The 24,127-nt window shown below is 44.4% G+C and overlaps 1 protein-coding gene across 2 annotated transcripts in view; it reads right to left on the bottom strand.

Annotated features, from left to right (window-relative positions):
- MYO10 (myosin X) overlaps nt 1–24,127 on the bottom strand; it is a 201,627-nt gene that overhangs the window by 17,648 nt on the left and 159,852 nt on the right. For both annotated transcript variants that reach the window (XM_074329057.1, XM_019753532.2), the window contains 9 exons: nt 17,785–17,909; nt 17,577–17,691; nt 11,036–11,142; nt 9,934–10,167; nt 9,551–9,596; nt 7,948–8,814; nt 6,939–7,062; nt 4,022–4,265; nt 1,199–1,294 (listed from right to left, as the gene is read on the bottom strand). In XM_074329057.1, the coding sequence (XP_074185158.1) occupies nt 1,199–1,294; nt 4,022–4,265; nt 6,939–7,062; nt 7,948–8,814; nt 9,551–9,596; nt 9,934–10,167; nt 11,036–11,142; nt 17,577–17,691; nt 17,785–17,909 (1,958 nt within the window). The remainder of the gene's footprint in view (nt 1–1,198; nt 1,295–4,021; nt 4,266–6,938; nt 7,063–7,947; nt 8,815–9,550; nt 9,597–9,933; nt 10,168–11,035; nt 11,143–17,576; nt 17,692–17,784; nt 17,910–24,127) is intronic.

Below are 24,127 nucleotides of genomic sequence, written 5' to 3'. Positions count from 1 at the left end.
CCCCAGCTGATCACACACACACAGAAATGAAATTTGCTGTACAGGTGACACCCTTAAATTTACATTTGTTTCCTCCTGAATTAAGAATAACTTGGAATCTGAAAAGGAAATTTTTAAAAACGTATTCCACTGGTCAGGGGAAAAAGTCCTTGCCTAAAATATTCCAAATGTTATATTTAGCAGGTTCATTATGGCACAAAACAGGCAGGACAGCAGCCAGATTCTGGGCCTATAATTCAGCTGAAAAGCTGTGGGCATTCCCTGGACCACAAAAAACCCACACGTGGTCTCTAGTAGGAGTCCCAGACAGAATGATGGGGCTGTAATTCCAGGTTTGCTTGTTTTTCCAGTTTGTGTCCTAATTTATGGATCTAAGCAGGGTTTTAGGTTGTTCCAATGGGAAGAATTATTTTCTTTGCCTTTAATGCTGCTGCCATAGTGCTGTGTCGACTCAGAAATATTCGAAGGACAGGGGTAACAAAAGGCCCTGAGAATGCACTCGAACATTCTAATGTCTGAGGTGAAAAGTAAAAACATAAGGGGAAGGGTGTCACCCTAACCAATGGGAAGAGTGTCTCTGGCGTTGCTCTGAGTGGCTGACAGGCACCCCCACCATCACCCAACAGATGCACGAAGCAGCAGGAAGCATTTTAGAACATGGCCAAACACAGTAAGTTCTCTAAATGGCAACTCTCTCTTCTATCCCTGATACACTCTTCAACATCAAGGCCTGAAACACCCACCAGCAGTCAGAGCACTCACTGGTTTCAACTGCCAGTGGCACACGCTCCTGCCTTTTCACTCCTTCATTCAGCAAACACAAGCTGTCCCCTTTGAAAGCTCAGAAACTTCCCGAAGGAGGCCTTCCGCTGTGTGTCATCACAGTTTACATGTGCTGCTGGTGATAATAAAATCCTGAGCAGGGGTGACAAGGGGTCTGCCGGGTGACATTTGAAGCTAGAAAACCTCCACTGTAGCCGCAGGTGGACACATCTGCCCAGGGAAAGATTCCCCACGGGACAAGAGTACATCAATCTCTTACCACTCACAGTCCTTTAGCCATTCTAACAGAAAACCCAACCAGGAAACCAATTATAATCTTCTCCGAGCCAGGGGAGTGGACAGTGGTCTGGGTGACTCCGAGGGCATGCAGGAGAGGGGACGCAGTTATGAGAAAGGCGACAGCACAGAGCCTCACCTGGCATCTTCTGGGGACTCGGCGATCAGGTGGAAGGTCCTATCGGCCATAATGATATCGATCCCGTTCTCTTTGCTGGTGTTATCTATGATCTCTCTGCAAAGGAACAAAAGCACCAAATGCAAATCAGGAACACAGACTTAACAACAGGCGGGAAAAGCAGCTTCACCAAACTGATGCTTGAGTTGGAAACTGTAACTGAAAAAAATCAGATACCTAATTCACCTTTTTTTTTTTTAAACAAATGATGATCATTGTGTCCTCTAGGGGGAGCCAGGCTTCTCTCTGCTCCAGAGAGAGAGGGGCTGCTGACAAGGCCAGGGGTTCCCTTGACTTCACCAGGGAGGGGCCCTTCTCTTCTCACACCGGCCCACCCCAGGACCCAGGAGGCTTAGGCGGCAGCCCTCATCCAGCCTGCACCTTCTCCTGGCGCCTCTCACTGCTCTTCAGTGGAAGGACCCCCATAAAGGGACTAAAATGGTGCGAGTTCTTCCCTAGTTCATCACAGCTTCCCATCATGCTTTACGGCCTAGGCTGACACCTGTGATGTACATTATTTCCATGGGGGGCTTTGGGGTAAAGGGCAGGATTTGGGCCTGTCTTTGGATCTCAATACCATCTTGCTCATACCCCAGCACTCTTTAAACAACCCCAGAGGTTTCAAATCGGTGGGCCAGGTTAACAACATCTGGGTATGACAAGCAGATGTTAAGATCGACCCAGAGGTCGTACTATACTTGATGAAGGGTCTTGGGGATAAAGCCAGCTTGTTCTGACAACTGACATGGTACAACTGTTCGCAGTAAAACATTCACTTCACATCTACAAAACTGAGCAGTCTAACTGGTTAGGAAAAATAAATATATAAGCTTATAGCCAGAATCACTGAGATGAGATAAAATATCAAATAAAAAAACCAAGAAGATGAGACTTCATCGAGTGTTCTGTGATGCCTCGCCTGAGTGGCTGGAGAGAGGTGAGCAATGGCGATCGATCAGGCAAGCGTACGGCAAGGGCATCTCTGGCGCAGGACGATAATCCCCAGGTCAAACTGGCCAGACCAGGTCATGCTGGACCAGCCACTTTGCCTCCCGCAAACTCAGCAGCCTTGCGTGTACAACGCGGGGGTGAGACTATGACGTGCGGCTGTGGTTCTGGGTCCTGGGGAACATTCAGAAAACACTGGCGGGGGCGGGGAATCTCTATGGGTGGGGCCCAGGGACGTCCTTTGTAAAAAAGCTTCCCTGGAGATGAGGGGGTCTGGAAACTACAGGATAAATGAGGCAGCATCTTCAGTAACAAATAGCAAGGGAAAGAAAAGGTGAAGGGGACATTAAAAGAGACCTGAGAGATGGCCAACTGATTTAAATTATAAACCTTATTTTACCAGTTTTCTAAATACCGGGGGTGCCCCAAACATGTATACACATGACTTGTATTCATCTTTTGTTATCGGTATATATTGAGTATTACAATTTCAATACAGTTTTTTTCCTTTCTTAAAATGTGTATACATTTTTTTTGCACCCTCCATATATGTGGTTGCTGAAGTTTGAAGAGGAGTCTGACAAATAAGTTTAATTAAGCCAAAATAAGTTTTATGCTTAGTATCTAGTTACCCAGCTGTCCCTGACTCTAACAACTTTCTGGAAACTTACGTCACTTTTAACAAAAATAACAGGCCCTCAAATGGTTTGGTTCTAAAAGAGGGTGGCACAAAAAGGGGTCATTTTGGGTTCAAGGACTAGTTTTGTTCCTCTCATTGATGAGAACAAAAATGGATATATACCCAACACAAATTATTCATTTCAAGTGATTCACACCTCATGGGTGAAGAGTGATCAGAAAGTACCAAAAAAAAAAAAATGGTCGAAGGTGGTCAAGAGGTACAAAAATTATTATAAAGTAAGTCACAGGGATGTAATGTACAGCATAGTGACTAGAGTTAATTATACTGCATTGCATATTTCAAAGCTGCTAAGAGAGTAGATAGATCTTAAAAGTTCTCATCAAAAGAAAAAAAATTGTAACTGTGTGATGATCATTTTGCAATACATACAATTACCAAATCTTTATGTGGTATACCTGAAATTAATATAATGTGACATGTCAATTATGTTTCAATTAAAGATAAGCAGAAAAACCAAACACCTCCAGTCTGGCCATCTGCTCCCAATGTAACATTCTGTGGAAGAACTGAAAGTGATATGCTGACAGATAGAGATGCTAAAAAGATTCTGCACTAATCACCCAACACTCACACCATGATTTCTGCACACAACCCTCCGCATTCCCTAGTCGCATGTCCAATTGGCATCTTACAAACGAGAGCCAACTGTTTGAACAGAACCATAGAAGGTGAACTGCTCAGAGACAAGGTTGTTTCCCCAGTTTCCTAATACAGTGGTACTTTGGGTTTCTAACATAATCTGTTCTGGAAGACCGTTCGAGTTCTGAAACATTCGAAAACCAAGGCACGGTTTCCCCATAGGAAGTAATGCAAAATGGATTAATCCGTTCCAGACCTTTAAAATCAACCCCTAAAACTGCAAATTTAGCATGAATTTTACTATCTAATGATACCATAGATCCATAAAATTTACGGCGTCCGTAAACCGAAATGTTCCTCAACGGAGACATTCGAAAACCGAGGGACCACTGTGATTCAGTCCCCTGAAATGAAGGCCTGGGACTCACTCAGCACCCACCACACTCTCCTGCTTCAAAGGCCTCGCAGCAGCTAGCTCTGCAGGCATCAGTATAAACCATCAAGCCGCCCAGAGCACCGGCGCCCTGGGCCACATCCAGGGTTCATCCACGTACTTTGCCGTCCGGACTTCCACGGTGCCCTTGAGCTTCTCCTCACTGTCGTTCTCGAAGTACATCAGTTTGGACTGACGGAGGACGAACCAGCGCTTCTTCCAGTTTCTCCTGGACAGCGTGGAGGAGCCGCCACCTTTCTTGTGAAGCCAGCCTTGCTTCAGAGCCTCCTGCTTGGAGCGGAACCACAGGAAGGTTTCGTCCTTGAGGACACACCAGCGGCGTTTCCAGGAGTTCATCAGGCCACCTGTTCCAAGATTGGGCAGGCAGGGGTTTAAGAAAAGTCAATCAAACTAGATGACAACATCAGTAGAGGGTCTTAAGGTTCAGCCTATCCTTAACTTTGCCCCCAGTGACCCCGCCCTCACCCCTCAGTGAAGGATGATGGCACTACTGGCCTGTCTGTGTGTGTGTGTGTGTGTGTGTGTGCGTGTGTGTGTGTGTTGGGGGGGGCCAGGGGGGATGCTGGATGGGCATTACACTAGCGTGGCTGGATTATAGGAGAATTTGGTCCCTTATATCCAGAGCAGCACCTGCTCACTTAGCTGAGAAATCCTGGTGAGGAGTTAACAGAAAGGACAAGTAATGAACGGACACCAACCTCACCGTAAGTCAAGGGCCATTTCTGTACGTGTATTTTCAAACACCCCAGAGGAAACTACTTTAAAATGGTGTCATAGTTTACACATTCCTTCTTTGGTCAATGTGGGGAACATGACTTATCAGCAATTCTGCAGTTTAACAATAAACTAACTTACACAGGAAAATAAAATACGACTTTCTTTGCATCTTTTCAAAGAAAAGCATCATCTGAAAATGGTTTATATGTATAAGGTACACGATTTAGAATATGAAACAAAGTAAGACTCCGAACTGAATGGTGATTAAACCTAACAAAAATGAGAAGTTAACTGTAATTCATTTTAGTGGGAAACCTTTCTTTTCAGTTGAGAGAAATTAAACAAGGAGACAAGGATACTCAAGTGTTATCTTTTACAAAATAAAAAATATTTCTAATACTCTTTTAGCAGGATAATTTTATCTTATTCTAGATTCCTCAAGGACACTCAAGAGCGACATCTTACCATCATTCAAAATTCTGTTTTAATGTGTCCACTAAAGAACAAAATCTACTTCAATAATTTATTATAAAATGCCCACAAGTTATTTTTTTGACCAGCCAGTAATAAAAATAAGGGACATTTAAACAAGGATATTGAAAGTAAGTATAAAGAAAATACACTTTTTTTACCGATTAGAAATACATTTTAAAAGACCTTCTCAGATTAACTGCTTCAATGACTGCAGATGTAAACCTCACCATGGAACAAGCAAAGCAATGACTACACTGATTTGTTTGTGGTGTGCAAAGTGCTCTTGCTTCTCTGAACTATACAACCTGGTCGCCCTTTCTTGTGTCTAAAGTACTGCCTGCTCATCTTGCCCAGAAGTCTGTCATCACACCGAGCTCCCGAGCGGGTTTCCTCACAAGCAGCAAACACGGCAAGGACTAGCAGAAACTTTTTTTCCCTTTTTGATTTGTGACTTTCATCTGGGTGTCCCAAACAAGCCCAGAAGAAACTGTAATACAAAATTATTCTCTCGTATCGTCTTTAAACAATAAAGGTTATTCCCAGTTGTTTCTGAGACACAGAGTGTACCACAGCCATCACCATCCGTTCATTCACTCTGGTGCTCTTAGGTTATTAATGGGACTCGCTTCCAGCCCTCCCTCTCCAATTCTGGGTGCTCTCTCTCGATATTTCATCATTTAGAGAATTTGATTAATGCTATTAATTTCCTAACTACAAACACCTTTAGTGGGCTATGAGGCTGGTGAACACTCATTTATGCTCATAAAATATAATCTGGAGGTTGGATTTTCTTCATCATTCATTGGTTTCTCTGAAATTTTTTTTTCACAACTTTGACTTTATTAAAGATTACATGATGCATTTATACCATAACTCTTTTTAAGAGATGAGCTTGCCAAAAATTCATTTGCTTACCTTCTTGAGCTTTTAAAACTTTAATCTTGAAATTTAATGCTTTGAATGTATCTTTACTAATCTTATGTAAAGTATGTATTTTCTTAAGGTATTATTCCTAATCTTACTTGTTTTAATCAGAAAACGATGTAATAAATCAATGCCATAGATTATAAATAAGAGTGAGAGCATAGGGAAGTTAAAACTCCTACAAAAAATTGATGATGATAGTTTCGCATGACCCCTCACTGATTCAAGTCAAAGTCGATCAAGAACATGAATAAAGCACGTGGTACAAAGTCCTAAGTAAGTACTTTCCAAAAGAAGTATGCGCCAAGGTCCCCAAAGACGAATGCCCAATACAGCACATCCAAGTTTAATAGCAAGCAAGATGTACAGCTGTGATTCTCATCATCACAGGAGGCGTCGTAAGCTGTCTAAGCAATGTGTGGCCCTCTCTCAGAGCTTCACCTTCCCCACATACACAACGCCCTAGGTTCTCTACCACTCCCACGGGAGGGGAAAGTACAGGTGACCATTGTAACAGACTGCACCGACGCCAGGAGCAGTATACCCCTGTGTTGTGTGTGTGTGTGTGGGTGTGTGTGTGTGAGAGAGAGAAAGTGAGCGTGAGAGAGGAAAAAGATGTAGGGGGGGTGGAAGGCAACAGACAGGAGAGAGGGACTGTAAAATGGTGACACTGGTTGTAAACTCTTGTCCTAACACTGCACCAACTGGGTCAAGGCAACGTTCTTGCAGGTATGACCGTGTCACCTATGTCACACCACCATGGCACCCTCCATGCATCTAGAGAACCTAACACGTGGGAGGGTAATGTTCCCAAGGAGCTCAATCGGCCTCAGTGAAAACGAAATCTCAGTTTTCTATCGCTCTTCCCCCAACCCAGGGGACAGGGCAGTCGCAGGTCATACCTTTCATGTACAGAAAACTGTGGAAGTAAGGCAGGGTGACACAGCTGTACACAGAGTCCCGCCGGTAGCAAAGTTCATCGTCCGTGTCAAACCTCGAGTCAAAGTCCTCTTCACTGTCTTCAAACTGGACAAGAAGGAGACAGCCAATGGTGAGCAAGAAAATCAGAGCACAAGCGAGGAACACGCATTGCTTGACACTGAAACAATAAAAACCGACAAAGAAGCAACACACCCATTCATGACAATGGAGTGGTCGCAAAAAATTCAGAATTACAAAGCACCAGCTCTTAAGGAGAAATGGTGCGTTGCGCAGATACACAAAAACGCCAGACATACTTGAACCCAAAGGTTGTCTATTCTAAAAACATCGCTGCTGCTTCAAGGTGCACTTTTACTCAAACTATGCAAGTTAATTCCCTTTAAACTACTAAGCTAAAAATATCTTCAAATCTTAGAAAGTCAAGGCAGTACTGAACGCAGGGCCAACAGGAAAAAAAAGAAACGTAAACAATAGGTAAATCCAGAAGCTGGCAAGAGCGGGTGAAGCCCTTCCAACCCGGACAAGACAGAACATCCTGCGGTGTGGACTGTGAAGCTACTGTAAGGAAAGTTCTCCAAAACGCCCTTGGCAGGTCTATCTAGTTCCAGTCAGGGCGGGGTCTCATTTCCCAACGGGCTGCAAAGCCAGAACAGACAGAGCCCAAGTCTCCATTGAAAACGCCAGTTTTCTTAGGCTTCAGGCAAAATGGCAGTTCTGGGCTTTGTGTTTAACCTGCAACAGACACACTGAAGTTCCATTTCTTGAATGCGATTGCTTTTGATTGCGTGTGGGAAGAGCCAGGGGTTTGAGGTCATCTTTAAGAGCCCGACTTTGGAATCTCGATGTGGTGTGTGCAGAAGGAGCCTTCATGCAAGTGATGGCGCCACAGGGGTGCGGACCGCGAGCAACAACGCCCGTCTCGCGTGGGCGAGCCTGGCCCCCGGGGGATGGGGGGGAGCGGGTACTCACCGAGGACTGCGCCCCTTCGGAGCTAAACCGGTACGCCCCGGAGCTGTTGTAGGTCCCCACGGAGCAGCGGTAGTCTGGGGACCACTGGCTGCTGCAGGAGTTGGAGAAGGTCACGCTGCTGCCCGAGGTGATGGCGCCGTCCTCGTACTCGTCCTGGCCGTAGTCGTAGTCGCCCTCCGGGGAGGGCGGGCCCCCGGCGTGCTGGGGCCGGCAGTAGGCGGGGTCCCCGCCCGAGGAGCCCTGCTCGGACGGGGCCAGCAGCACGGTGCTGTCGGCGCTGGGGCTGGTGGGCACCACCGTGTCGTTCATGTAGGGGTCCTCCTCCGAGGACTCGTCACTCGTCCGGATGCCACTGGTTCGCTGGTCCGAGTGGCCGTGCTCGCTGGGGTTGGGCGAGTCCTTGAAGGCGTCGTCGTCCGCCTCAAAGCCCTCGTCGACCTCCTCCTCCGGGTAGGGCTGGCTGAAGTTGAAGCTGGGCTTCTCCCCGCTCGCGGTCTCCGCCAGGGCGCCCAGCTCCCCGGAGAACTCGCTCCCCACCGACAGCGAGCGCTCGATGTTGCGCACACACTCGTCGATCTCGGCGAAGTTGAGCGACTCCAGGAACTCGTGCGCGGCGCGGCACGCCTCGTCCTCCAGCCTCCTGAGCTCCTCGTCCCGCAGCTGCTGCAGCTTCTGCAGGGAGGCCTCGGTCAAGGAGAGCTCCTGCCGCTCCTTCATGCGCTGCAGGTCCTCGATTTCCTTCTCCAGACGGAGGATCTCTTCCACCTGTTTGTTTTCCTTCTGCTTCTCCAGTTCCCGGTTCAGTTCGGCTTCCCTCTGCCGCTTCTGCAAGGCTTCCAGGGCCTGCTGCTTCCGTGCTGCTTCCTCCTGGACGGAAGAGGAAGGAAGACGTTAGAAGTTGTCACTACCAACCAAGGGCGGGCACAAGCATCGCTCCTCCTTTGCAGGGAAAAACCACGAGATGTGGTTGTTTGGGGCTCAATTGTGTTTCCCCCAGACGGACATGCTGCAGCCTTAACTAACCCTCAGTACCTACCTCAGAATGTGTCTGTATTTGGAGAGAGTCGTTAAAGTGGTGATTAAATTACAATGAGGCAGTGAGGTGGGGCCCTAATCCAATCTGACTGGTCCTTCTAAGAAGAGCAGATTCCGACACATATACATACACCAGAGATGTGTGTGCACAGATACAAGGCCACGTGAGGACACAGCAGGAGGGTGGCCACCGCAAGCCCAGGAGGGAGGCTGCAGAGGAAACCAAACTGACCGACAACGTGATCACGGACTAGCCTCCAGAATTGCGAGAATATCAGTTTCCTTGTTTCATCCACCCAGGCTGTGTTAATCTGTTATGGCAGCCCGAGCCAACTAATACAGTCGTTGTATTGGTGTAGAGAAATTAGGTTGTTACGATTCACTCTCAAATCTTAAGACACTCCTTTTTCACCCAATTTTGATGAGTTAGAAAGAAAATGCATCATAAATATCTCCTCTCATGTTCTTCTTCCTGCATCTTTCTACTTTAATTTTGCCTCTTTAGTCAAAGTGTTTGAAGTGGGAAGGAAACGGACAAACGAGATGCCACAGTGACAGCATTTTTCACCTGTTGGGCGTGGAGCTCAGCTTCTCTTCGTGCCCTCTCTCTTTCTCTAAAAATGGTAAAGAAAAAAGACCGTGAAAATAAATGAAATGGAAAAAAAAAATCTTAGAACCACTTTTCAGTGAGAGCTAACTTTAAAATTAATAAAAAGAAGCTTTGCAACTTTAAAAGCATGAAGGATGGGGTCTCTTCTCTTGGGAATATACCTACTTTGTGCACAAAATAAAAATACACACAAAACTGGGTCTTCAGTTCTGCCAAGGAATTTTATATTTGAGCCACTAGTAGGCTCAGCAGCAACCCCTGGGAATTCTTGCTGTAAGGATGGATACTTAGCATAAAACTCAAAAAGTGTCCTTTTGTTTCATTGGAGAGAGGTGCTGTACCTTTCCTCTTCCTCCCGTCTCCTCTTCTCTTCTTCCTCCCGTCTCCTCTTTTCTTCCTCCTCCCGTTTTTCCACCAGCAGCTGTCTGTACACTTTCCGAGCAATCTGACCTCTGAGTTGCTTCTGGAAAACTATGGCTGCTTTTTTCATGTGCAGAAATCTCCTCCTCAGAAGGAATGCTCTGTAATTCTTCTGTATTATCACCACACAATAAAGCACCTTCCTGTATTGCTTTCTGAAAATGAAAACAAAACACAGCACAACAGAGTAACTGTGGAGGTAATGAGGCTTCAAGCTCTCCAAATGAGTTTACATTAATGCTACAAGACAAAAGAACAGGACCTAGCTTTAGAAGTCTCTCTTTATAGAGAGGGGAGCACAAGGAGGCCCCTTTGGGCAAGAAAACAGAAGAAAAACAAAAGAATAATAACAAACAAAACTAAAGCAAGAACCCTATCATATCTTGGCTAAACAAATACCTAACCCCTAATGCTAACTTGGAAATGTTTTGGCAGGAAGCTGGGTTGTAAACAGGACCAAAAGAGATTTGATATATTTTCCTATTCTTATGGGGGGGTGGGGGATCTCGTTACAGCAGGACAGCTTTGTACTGCAGAAAATTTAACGGTGTGGGGTTTCATGTGGTATGCTGGTCCGCGGAGATGGGCAGAACCCAAACGCACATGAGGAGAAGCTGCATCATTCGGCAAACACTGGAGAGTGGGGCCTCTGTGCACCCAATGAAATAACCCCAATGTCAACAGACAAAACACCAACGTCAACAGCCCAGGCTGCCTCTGGCTTCAGTACGGGACAAAGATGAACTAGGTACACAGTTTAAATATCTCAGCACAGTCCCCTAATACTACTGTTCTCATTGAGACGTCAGGCGCCCCTTTCCTTCTTTCTGCCCAGGCAAGCTACCGAGGCACCTGGCATCGCTAGTTAGAGCACTGACCTGGGACTCTCCCTAGCCTGGTCCTAACCCTCCATCCAGGTCTATTCTAAGAAAAAGCCACCACGGGGCTGGCCCAGCTGATGGTTCACACTAGGGAAGGCCTCCTCACAGAGCTCAGTGGCTTGTCCCCTCCTACGATCCTTACCGTGCCAAGTAACCTAAGACGTGGGCCCTGATCACCATGGCTGCCCGCGTAACTTCCTCCTCCCGCCGCTTCTCCAGTTTCTGCTCCAAGGATTCTCGAAGGAAGACCTGCCCAGGAGGGAGTGACATGTCAAAACCAAAGAAAATGGCTGGTAGAAGAAAGGCATCTCTGAGTCAGAGGTATCTTTGGGGATAAGGCATTTTTCTCTCTCGTTTGCTCAAAACACACACAGCCATGCCACGCTTCTCAAACTCCCTGTGGGGAAGGGCTGTTGAATTTACTTGTTTTTTTTCATTGCGGTATAAATAACATATAACATTGTATTAGTTTCAGTTGTACACAGTGATTTGATATTTGTATTGTCAAGAAGGGAAAATTTGCCGATACCCTTCTTAGTTCTTTTGGCTGGTCTAACAATGAAATTGATACAAGACAGATTAACAGGAGGAAAAGAAAACAAATTTAATTACAAACATATGGAAGGCTCACCGAAATGGGGCCCCTGAAGTGACCAAAGCAGGCTGCTCATATACCACTGTTAGACACAGTTAACAAGTATTTGTGAAGATTAGACAAAACAAAGGGGTTAGTGTTTGGAGCAGCAAACTAATGAAGTAACAAAGTTTGTGAACGCAGCTTTGTCAGCCTTGACTCCCCCTCTCACGATCAGACTGCTTTCTGTCCCCCAGTATAGGGAGGACACTTTCACATGGGAGGTTCATTTCCTGCTTTCAGGGGGGAGGCGGGGGTTGGAGTCTCTTTTTGTACCAGCTATTTCTCAAGAAACTTTAATTCAAAATAATATGTTACTGTATATTATTAGGCAGGGGTAGTCTGCCCTGAGCCTCAGTATTTATTGCAAAATGATCACCACAATAAGTCTACTTAACATCTGTCACCATAGATACAATTATTTTTCTTGTGATGGGAATTTTCTAAGATCTACTCTCTTAGCAGCTTTCAAATATGCAACACAGTATTGTTAACTATAGTTGCCATGCTGTACATAACATCCCTGTGACTTACTTATACTAGAAGTTTGTACCTTTTGAATACTTTCACCTATTTCACCCATCCCCCCACCCCTTGCCTCTGGCAACCACCAATCTGCTCTCTTTATCTATGAGCTTGGGATTTTCCCCACTTTGGTTTATATTCCACGTAAGAAATCACTTAGTATTTGTCCTTCTCTTATTTCACTTAGCATAATGCCCTCAAGGGCCATCCACATTGTCATAAATGGCAAGATTGCATTCTTTCTTATGGCTGAACAATATTCCAGTGTGTGTGTGAGTGTGTATCACAATTTCCTTATCCATACATCCATCGATGGACAGAGGTCGTTTCCCTATCTTGGCTATCGTAAACTATGCTGCAGTGAACACGCGAGTACAGCTGTCTTTTCGAGTCAGTGGTTTCTTCTTTTTTTTCCCTCTTTTTTCAGATCAATAGCCAGAAGTAGAATTGCTGGATCATATAGTAGTTCTATTTTTAATTTTTTTTGCGGAACCTCCACATTGTTTTCCATAGCGGCTGCACCAATATACTGTCCCACCAGCAGTGCACGAGCTTTCCCTTTTCTCCACATCCTTGCCAACATGTTGTGTCTTGTCTTTTTGGTAATAGCCATTCTGACTGGTGTGAGGTGGTTACCTTATTGTTTTCTTTTTTTGCATTTCCCTAATGATACGTAGTGATGCTCAGCATCTTTTCATGTTATGTCTTCTTTGGAAAACCGTCTGTTCAGATCTTCTGCCTATTTTTAATTGGATTGTATTTTTGCTATTGAGTTGTATGAGTCCTTGAGATTAACTCTGGATATTAACTCTTTATGAGATATGTTATTTGTAAATATTTTCTCCCGTTCAGTAGGTTGCCTTTTCATTTTGTTAGTTTCCTTTGAGGCACAGAAGCTTTTTGGTTTAATGTAGTTCTACTTGGTTAATTTTGCTTTTATTGCCTACCATTTTTTAAAAAACCTTTCCATCTGTCCTAGACTAAGATATCTAATAAAAATATATTACTAGCAGGAAAAAAAAAGGTTTATAAAATAAAAGTCCTATTTTGGGGTTATTATTCGATTCAATGGGTATAAAAGGACTGTGGTATTGCTATCAAAGTTCATGAATACATATTTCATCACAGGCCAGGACAAATGGTTCACGGACTAGCCCCAGTCCTAAAGCGTAAGTAAGGAGAGACAGAGAGATACTCACCACATTAAAAAAAAAAAAAAAAAGAATGGAGAAAGAAAGGGAGGGGAGGGAAAGAAACTTAAAAAATGTACAAAATGTTACTTTGTTATGACATAAAAACACTCTCTTTAAGTCTATTAAGTGATTACGATCAAAGCATCTTGGCTTCAAAAATTTTCATGCGCATAAAATAACTGACATTAACAATGTAATTCTGAAAACTGAGTTTGAAATCAGGCTTGAATCACGTAAGCTGTATCTCAGTTCAGCCATCACAAGCATACCACAATTGGGACTAAATAGATTATAGCTATTTGCTGGCCTGTTTCTGGGAACAGGCTCCTTAATCCCATGCTTGTCAAATAAGATAAGGGTGTCTGCCAAGTGGCACTTCATATCAGAATTCCTAATTTATGAAAAAATCTTGTTGAAAAAATAATTTTGACCCTCCCTCAATCAAGCTAGCGTTTAATTATGCAATTTAAGATTTAATACACGCATTAAGAAGCTTTGAATTATTCCCTAAAAATACCAGTGCCAAATATTTTTATGCTTTTCTATTAATGGTCAGCATGAGGCCATTTTGGTTGGGGAGAGGCCTAAATGACACCCTCTGTCACCCACGATGTTTTAATTTATGCTCTCGTGAGTCCCTCTGGCCTATGAGGATGCATTATGTTCTCTTGATGGCACATTTTCCCGGACTCTATCCTCTTGACATTTGGGCAAAATAAGCAAATAAAAAATCCTACCACATCTGACTCACAGCCTTACCTATTCCCGCTCTCGGTGTCCAGGCATTTGTAAAACTCTACCACAAATAATTCTCCTAAAAGTTTTTCATACAATCCTCTTCCTCTAATTGCAATTAACGTGCTCTGTTGATGCACGAAGACACTGTCTTCAGCATGCACACAAAAAGAAAAAAATGTAATGTAAAGGAGAGAAGCTTGTTTGTCTGATGAAGAGTTTGCAGAAACATGAATCTGGTTATTAAAACCATGGATTAGAAGGTTTTCATCAAGGCTGGACTTTAAAGAAGCATTCAAACTTCTCTTTGAGATTACTTTTTGGTACTAAGGATCCTACTCTAATGCCTGTGCTCTGGTGAGTGTTTAAAAGAAAAAGTAATGAAACCAAATCTTGGCGAAGCCTGGTGGTGACATGAAACAAAGTGTCGATTCTAAGGAGCGATACATTTATTAGATGAATAAAAGAGACCTTTATGAAGCAACAGCATCTTACACCTTCTCAGAAGACTATAGAACGTTTTGGTTGGAATTAGAATCAGAGAAATCCCTGCTTTAGTTTTATGCCCATTAAAGAGATAGCTCTCTGCTCTGCCTATTAAATTTACTTCCACATCTTTATGCAGCTTCTCCTGCACTGACCTGAAGGGCTGACGTGAAATGCTTTCAGAGACTGGAAATGCTTTTAGAGACCCGACTCAGCTTCATTAAGGACATCTGCCCTGAATTTATGCAACGACACACGGAAAAGTGATGCCAGTTCTCCCAGTCCAGCGATGAGCCATTGTCACGTCCCCATGTTCCCAGGACATGGGCCAAGATTGAGTCTGCATGACGCAGCTGCTGTGAACAGAGGTGCCGTCTTCGGCTTAGAAAAGAGCGGTGCACTTCAGGGGCTGCTCTGAACTTGTCTCAACATGAACTATTAATATGAACTAACAGGTCCAATTTCATGTGCCTTTTTTCCATCCTTAGATAGCTCAAGAGCCTATGGATGATTCTAGTGAGATGTCTTTATAAAAAATACCTCTTGCAGACTTTATGTCCATAGAACAGAGGGTAACGGGCTGGCAATGGAGGCCCGGTGATCAGAAAAATGAAACGTGCCCGAGTCAGAAGGAAAAATCAATCCCAGGAACAGAGAGGACGGAGCAGCTGCTCGTCTCGGTCACCCTGAACTCTTCAGTGGGGAAATGGACCAGAATCTCCTGCAGGGCTGTTCCGTGGAGGCTTGGACAGGCCTCCTACCGTCTCCAGAAGTGCTTCCTCAGCAGATAGGAATTCTTGCCTTCCAAGGACTAAATATTATTTACGCCAGCTAATTCAGACCTGGTGCCATGTTTAATTTGCTGGAAGGTCCAGATGTTCATCAGAGGTTCAAGCCTTAAATGCAAAGACCTTCTGGCGGCAATACGGACTTAAACACACGCTAGTGGATAATTAAGTCAAACGTTGGTCGGTGAAGGTCAGAGTTACTTAGCAGACATCATTCAAATACTCTAATGTTTACATTTACTTCCCAGGGTTTCTGTGAACTGATAAGCTCCCACCCTACTTCTACTTCCAACTGTTTACCAATTACAGTTTAAGTCTTCCTGAAAGATTTCCTCTTCTTGAATATATCCCTGACCATTTCAATCCATGGTGAGCTCTCTCCTGGGGAAACTGTGTCCTTATTCCTTAAAGAGATGATACTGTACAATTTATCAGTTGTACGTGGATGTCTTATCCCCCAGCGACACAGTAAACTGACGACAGTGCTCATGTCTTCATGTCTCTGTGTCCTCTGTGCTACGCCCGGTACCAGCCTGGCTTGGGCCTGGTTTCCATAATGGAAGTGAAGTTGGACTGGTTCCTCAGAGCTCAGAAGGGACTGTTCATGGCTGCGTGAATCCAAACGACCTTGGATGCTCCTCTGCTGTATAACACAGTGAGACGGCAGGAGCTTACTGGTTTAGAGAGAACGCAATATCTGATTAAAAAAAAAAATCAGAGCAGACTACACTGTACTGCCAAAAGCTACACCTGAGGCATCTTCTGTAGAAAGTCCTCCTTGAGTGACTCAACCTGTGATATCCTGTGCCACTGAGTGAGTCCCTATTATGTGCAGTGCGTAGAACAGTGAACGCTCCGTGCTCCACTGGGGAACTGTAGAGAAGTCAACAAGCAATGACAGCATGTTAAGTGTTACAAGGGGGCCCCAAACAGGATGATGTGAGATGACAGAGGATGAAACGTAACCCAGTTTTGGGGTGAGCTTTTGGGATGGGGTGCACTGAAGAATGTCCAAAAGGATTCCTGTCAAAGTACACATCTAAGTTGAGACTTGAAGGGTGAGTTAGCTGAATAAGAAGGGGTAAGTAGAGAGACCCATTAACCTGTGAGGACATACCGTAAGGTGACCCCCAATGAGTTACGCCCATTTAATCTGACCAGTGTGGGTGGAACCTGTGACTTCCTTCTGGCCCACAGAATATGGCAAAAGGGATGAGATGTTACGTCTGTGAATACGTTATGTTATATAAGACTCCACCTTAGAAGACTAGAGCAAGAGATTCTCCTGCTGGCCATGAAGAAGTGAGCCGCCATGTTGAGGGACGGCTAGGAAGGGGGTCCAATGGTATGGAACTGGGGTGAGGGGCGGAGGGGGGGCAGGTGGTGGGCCTCTAGGAGCTGAGAGCTGTCTCATGGGGCACCCAGCAAGCAAACAGGAACCTCAGTCACAACTGCAAGAACTGGATGCTGGTCCCACACGAGCTTTGGAAAAGGACCCCGAGGTCCAGAAGGGAAGGCAGCCCCGGTCACAACTCTGACTGTAGCCTTGAGAGACCCAGGGAGGGGACCCCTGACCCACAGATACTGTGAGATATTAGCGTGTGTTATAAAGCTGCTGAGTTTGTGGTAGTTTGTTGCATGGAAGTAGATAATACAACCACTCTACTCTATCAGAGGTCTGTACTTTCAACTCCTGGTCAGTTTAAATTCCTCAAGAGCAGAAGAGTATGTCCATTACACATGCTCCCTTGCTGAGTGGCCCTGAGGTGATGCCTAAATACTTGTCACTGACCTCACCGGTCAGTGTTACGTACTGAATGCTGTGTCCCCACCAAAACCTTACGCTGAAGCCCTAACCCCCAAAGTGATGGTATTTGGAGGCAGGACCTTTAAGAATTAGGTTAAGATGAGGTCGTGAGGGTGGGGCCCCAAGGCAGGATTAGTGCCTTTATGAGAAAAGGAAGAGCAACCAGAGCTCACGCCCTGCCCCCCACCATGTGAGGCCGTAGCAGGAAGCCATGCATCTTCTTGGACACAGGAGGCTGCCTGGCACTCCCCGGGCTCCATGCTGCTCATCAGCAAACATTTGTTGGCTGCCTGAATGAATACGCACACGGAAACCCTTAGGATCCGATGTTTCAATGTGTCCCCCAATGAAAATCGAGTCCCTGAAAAGTCAAGGCCTCCAAGTAAAACATGAACTGTTTGGATGGAGGACAGACGATGACAGTGGGCGTGATCCCACGAGTATCTTTCCAGTGTTAAAAAGCACTGGTCAGCAGGACCACAGCGAACACGTCTCAGCTCGGCCCCACACTGTACCTTCGTCTTCCCCAGCTGCCACTCGCTGCGGGAGGCGTCGTACAGCTGCAGCAGGGCCGAGCACTTCCCCTTGAGGTCCTCCGGCAGGGCCACGTTTCTCATCAGCACGTTATACCTGCAACAGAATGGCGCCCGCGTCACCTTCTGCGCTAACTCCCTTTTCCCAATCCCTTTGCACTGAAAGAAGATGGGTTCCCTTCTGTCTTGCCTTTTGTAAAAGTCCTGAAAGGGCCTTCGGACGGCATAGCCAGCTTTGCGGATCCGCACCGTCTCCAGCATTCCCGAGTAGCGCAGCTGGTTCAGCACCACCGCCTGGTCAAAGTGGTCTGGCATCTGCAAGGCGCCGGAAGGAGAGACGTTAACACGGCCACCCCACCACCGTTCTGCATACACGCACGCGTGCATGCACTGAACCTACACACAAAAAACCTACACAATAAAAAAATGAGCCCACCCCATGTACCCACCACCTGGCTTCAACAACCGTAACCCTGTCAACCATGCCCATCTATAAGCCTACTTCCCTACCCTCGGAGTTTTGGGAAACAAGCCCCAGATATCACGCCACCTTATTTGTAAATTATATCAGTATCACTTTAAAAAACATAACCGCAACACCGTTATCTTATTGCAAAAGATACCAATAATGCCTTGATATTAATATTCATCATCAAATTTTTTATTGTTTTACAAATCCCATAAATGTACCATCAAAGAATCTAAAACATCACAAAAATATCAGTTTCTTTTTAACCTTCAATTCCAAGGCAAGTAAAGACAGTTTTTGGCTAAAGAATACAGTGACCCAGGGAGAGCCGGGGGAGGGGATTGGAAGGGTGGAGAGAGAGAGCTCGCAAGTGGAGGAAAAGAGACAAAAAGAAGAATTTTCCTTTTCTCCATTTCTAGTCAAATACCCCATTTATGGAGTGCTCCAAACCATGATCACTAAATAAATTAATCCCAGCACATGCAAATTAAGGACCAAGGAATTCAAACCAAGACTTAACATTCTGAAATGTATTATCCACTCAGTTGCCAAACAAACTGCCATTGCTGACAGGACAGTAAGTCTTTCAGAGCAGAGCCCAAAAGTAGGCCATTTCCACTCACGGCTCTTTGGGCAGTGATTTGTTTTTTAATTCAATACCCACTCCTTTGTATTTATTTTTATTTTGTTATCCTACACAACTGTGTATAAAGTGGCTGAAAAAATAGTGCCATAGGATACATATAAGTACATCGTTAAAAAGTACCAAAAATGGAGAGTAGATTCAATTTGCGAGCCATAAAAATGCAATTGGTCGCTAACACAAAATTAGGCTGAAATCCATGGTATTCTGCACACTTTCCAAACTAGCAAAAAGTAAATTTAAGGAATGCTCTGCATATCTCCCTTACAGCTTTCGATGGACTGGTTGCCATCATCTTCAGGAAGCTGACTTACATATAATTTCTTCTACAAACACTGGTTAAATTGTCCTTACTCAGCAGTATTCTACCTGAGTATAGCCAATAAATTAGGGCAAATATTCCAAGAGTTGTGGCTCCCAGGTTTTCAGTCTTGATTATTTTATATATCCTTAGAAAAGTAGGGAGAACGTAAAAGTATAAAAACAAAATTACCCTTGGTTACTCTGCTACCTTAATATTTGGAGTAACACATGGACAGTAGCAACTGTTCTTAAGGTAGTTGGTTAAAATGCTTCTGTTATATGTATCTGGGAATATAATCTGACCAGCAGCAATCTACAAAGACTAATACAGAGCTAACATAAAACAAATACCAAATAACCAACGCATCAGACTTAGTCAACTATGTTAAACTCATCATCATAGAAACCCACTAATTTAATATGTAATCATTTGATGCTGTAAACTTTTTAAATTAAAAAAACTCTCTAAATCTCTCGCAAACTTTCACCATTCCTGACCCATCCTGTTTTTCCTTGCTACTTGACTGCCAATCTCTACTTAGCAAAGTCCATACAATTCCATAGTTTGGCCCTAGTTATTACAACATTCTAAAAAATATTACTAAAGGGGCGCCCCTCCCCAAAAGTTCAGCCACACTTACCATCTTCCAGTCTCTCCGAGGAACATTCCACCTTCAGTTTGGCTCTAGGGCCAAAATTCATATGGAAAACAACTGCCACACTGACCTTTTCGCCACAGCTAAAGACACTGAACAATAATGAACACCATTCCTGTGCTTTAAAAAGTGCTCGGTCGCCATGGCAACCCCTTCCATTCTCGGGCTAATTAGTGTGGTGTGGTTGTAGGATTTCATACAGCCCAGGGAGGGGACAACGGAGGGGAGGGAGAGCCACCAGGAGTGGCCACTCTTTCCAGGCGCCACTGCGATTGTGTTTCTGCCCCTTCACAGAAATTGAACCAGGAGAAGGGGGGATCTATAGGCAGATTGTCGCCAGGGGCAACCCACGTTGCAATCCTGCCGGGGGAAACCTGTATTTCCACTGGTGGTTGTCTCTGGAGTTTCCACTTCCTTTTCTGGGGAACTTAATGTTCAAAGATGACACAGCTGGAGGCTGGACAAGTCACAAACTTAAAGGCACGCTGCCCTTAAAACTTGGCTAACGCACTCCAGGTTTCACCAATAACTCGTTTTCCAGAACAGGAGTTCACTCCCACAAAAGACTGCCTGCCGTGTACTAACAGGGAAGTTTTGATCGCAACAATAGGGTAAATTTTGGGAGTAACAGCCATAAACCCGGGCAATTATAGTCACAGGAGTCGGGTCGTAATCCATTTTCTGAGTATTAAATTAATCAACACCCCAATGTACAAGGTTCTGTGGGAGGATTAAAAAAAAGGTGTGGGCTCGATTTTTTTTTTTCCCTAACACTCCCCACCAGAGTGGTACAAAAGTCCGTAGTTTACATTAGGGTTCACTCTTGGACATTCTGGGTTTTGACGAAGGTATAATGACGTGGATCCACCATTACAGTGTTACAGAGTAGTTTCACTGCCCTAAAAACCCGCTGTGCTCTGCCTATTCATTTCTACCTCCCTCCCACCAGTAATCTCTTTGTTGTTGCCATAGTTTATTCTTTTAAGACAATTTTTTTTTCCATAGCCGTCTTAGGTTCAGAGCAAAATTGACAGGATGGTACAGAGATTTCACATAAGCCCCCATCCACTGCATAGCCTCAGAGGGGCTAGATGTTGCTTCAAAGGACCCTGAAATTTAGAGTGACAGGCGTGCCATACATCACTACTTATATAGTAGAAAACCTAATCCAAAACCATATTAAGGATTAAAATTAACTTCCTTGGGAACACAGGAGAGAGACAAGCACTGAGGAGGGTATGGGCGGCTAACGAATTTGAACCCAGGCCTGACCTAGAGTTTGGGCTCTTACAAGCCCTACTGAATGCTGGAGTGATGGGCCATTCCACACAGAGAACACAGCGTGAACACCTAAGAGGCTGAAAGGACCTGACATATTCTGCAGTTAGTCTGAGGCAGCAGAGAGGGAGGAGGGAGCGGCCTAGCCGGCCGGTGGACAGAACTCTTCCTTGATGGCCACTGTTTCCAAGATAAGAGCTCGGGGCGGGAGATGAGCGTGGTGAGGCCTATGCCACAGAAGAATCCCCTTGTTGGCAACGGCAAAACTGGAAACTGGGTGTATTTTGATACCGTGCACATCACGAAATGTTACACAGCCACTACAAAATAAGACCAAATTAAAGCTGCACCAGTTGACTCTCACTCAGGCTTTTCGCAAGCTGAAAAAGCAAGATATAGAAAAGTATGCGTAATAACCTCATGTTTGTACAGTGACCCCCACCAAGAAACAAAACTCTCCTCTATTTATGTATATGTGAGTGATTATGTATGCCGAAGTATGCAGGAAAGCACAGAAAGGTGTTACTGTGTGTGGGGAAGGAGAGACAGCTAAGAAACAAGGTAAAGAAAAAAATTAGGCTGCATTAGAAGAAGGAAATAATCCCACATATACAATGTGGACCATTTCTATATGGCTATATACCTCTGAAGACGTACAAAAAATATTACTTTTTTACAAGGTAAAAATCAGATACAGGACGGATTCCAGAGGTCCTGCACGGAATGACGTGAAAGGCTAAGAGAACAGAGAGACCAGGCAAGAAGCTGCTGTAAGGGTACTTTCAGGAAACCACCCAAACGCCCATAATAAACGGATAAACACACTTTGGGAGCGCCATACAATACACAATATCATTTGGCCATAAAAACAAACAAAGCACTGATACACACAACAACAGGGACACACATTATACTTCGTGAAAGCAGCCGGTCTCCGAAGACCACATATGATCCGATTCAACTCATAGGGAACCTCCCGAATAGGGAAACCTATAGACACAAAGCACAGCGGTGGTTGTTAGAGCTGGTGGGAGGGACGGGGGGATAGAGAGGGGTGGAGAGCAAAAATGGACTGGGGTTTCTTTTTGAGGTGATGATAATGTTCTAAAAATGACTGGTGATGACTGTACATATCTGTGAATATACACACAAAACCCACTGAATTGTACACTCTAAAGGAGTCAACTGGACGGCAGGGGAATTCTATCTCAATACAGCTACTTTTTTGTGATTTTCTTTTCTTTCTTCTTCTTCTTTTTTTTTTTTTTTTTTAACAACGAAGTATTTTAAAAGCCAGACATGGAGGCATTTAAAATGGAAAAGAAGGGATGGATAAGAGAGAAAGTTTGCATCCTGGAGACAGGATTAAATATATTTAGTTTCAGGTAATTTAATTCTACAAAAAAAAAAAAGAAAAGAAAAGAAACCTTTTCCCCCCTACAACCTGAAAAAATAAGATTTCAGAATGCCTAGACAAAACAAATGCCTGACGGAGCATGCTAAGCCCTCCACAAAACTCAATTAGGGGCAAGCCCTACCTTCTGCAGCTTAAAATCTAAAGAAAGGGCAACAGGGCAGGGGAGGTGATTTGCAACAAAAAGGCAAAAAGAAATTCATTTCTGCCTTAACGAATGTGATTACCCAGAACATTACCTCACCTTCCATAAGTTGATAAATAAATAAGAGGTGTGACAGCAGACTTAGACACTGTCACCTGTCTACAGCAAGGGGTCATTCAAGCTGTGCTTATTTAAAGAAAATAGAGTGCGTTTATTATCTATGGACCCTTGAAGTTCTAATGCTCTTTCCTAGTTGAGAGATCACACAGACACCAAGTGAGGACCCAGGAAGAGGGCGGGGGGGGGGTGCGCTGTGACACAAGGCCCCGTGGGGTTCGGTGGGGGTCGGCTTTTAGGGAGAAGGTACTTCTCTCTACTCTGACAGCAAGTCACACATATTAAAGAAGCTCCGCCACATCTGCAAGACATCCAATTGGGTGTAGGTGGGAAAATCAGCACCAGGGCAAGGGGGAAACCCTCTGTGTCCTGCAGAGAATCCACACTACGTGTCACTCCACTGAGAGGGAAGGACAAGCTAGGCAAGGAGGTGGGGTGGGCACAGGCTGGTTCTTTTTCTCACTCTGCCATCATCCACTGCTATGCAGTATCACTTAACCTGGATCAATGAGGTCGATTTTTTAAGAAAAACTTGGTTTGAGGGGGGAAAAAATGAATCTCTCATGCCTTATCTGACTATAAATTTATAAACTGACAATGACGTAACTCCATGTAATTCACTTATGCCCTATCTTGTGCCAAAGATAAAATAAACGGAAAAGGCAGTGATTAAAAGAGAAAACAGCGTAGCAAATTCATTGCATTCGTCCTTGTATCTTGGCTGTCAGGAACCACAAAGTTCAATTTCATTCTCAATGGTAACTGTCACTAACCAGGTGTTTTATTTTACAGTGCCTTAATTTTTGAATGACTCTTCATTGGTATTAATCAACAGATGTCAATTCCTTTTAGAAACATGAATTGTTTTTAAAGTCCACATTTACCATAAAACTATGTTAAAACATTAGTAATTTTTTTAAAAGAATAATTCTATTATTCAGCCTTCCACGATCTGCTGTTGATTATACACAAGATTGCAAATTCATGGTTAGCAGCCTTGCATGAACCAAACACTCTTGTTTCTGTGTGTGAGGTACAAATAGCAATCCTTCAGTTCATATAGCATCTGACCACAGAAATCCCAATGGGGTGGGTTAGACGTGTAATGTGATTCCATTTTGTAGATGAGGAAACTGGACGTGAGCAAGGCTCAATGACCTGTTCAAACCAGGTTTAATATTTGCTTAAATCAAACAATTAGGAAATTTAAGTCTCCAAGAGCTTTACATTCCTGTCAAGTAGCATGTGAATCCAACTTGTACGCTTCAAACCTTATTTTCCTACTGATGTTATAAAACGGGGATATAACATCATATTTCCTTAGGATATAATTCTCAAAGGAATGAGTTGGAAACTTCCTTGGGGAAAAGATTTGCTGGAATCCAGGCAGAAAACGTGTTTATACTGTGGCATTCCCAGTAGCCCTCGGTCTTCTGGGAACCCAGAGACACCTCTGATTTCAGCATGAGGAGGGGCCTTGGTCAAAATACGAGGGATATAAAAGTCAC

This window comes from Rhinolophus sinicus, linkage group LG03 (assembly GCF_036562045.2).
Source record: "Rhinolophus sinicus isolate RSC01 linkage group LG03, ASM3656204v1, whole genome shotgun sequence".
NCBI lineage: Eukaryota > Metazoa > Chordata > Mammalia > Chiroptera > Rhinolophidae > Rhinolophus > Rhinolophus sinicus.
Note: the sequence above shows the minus strand (reverse complement) of the source record. Positions and strands in the feature narration are given on the sequence as shown.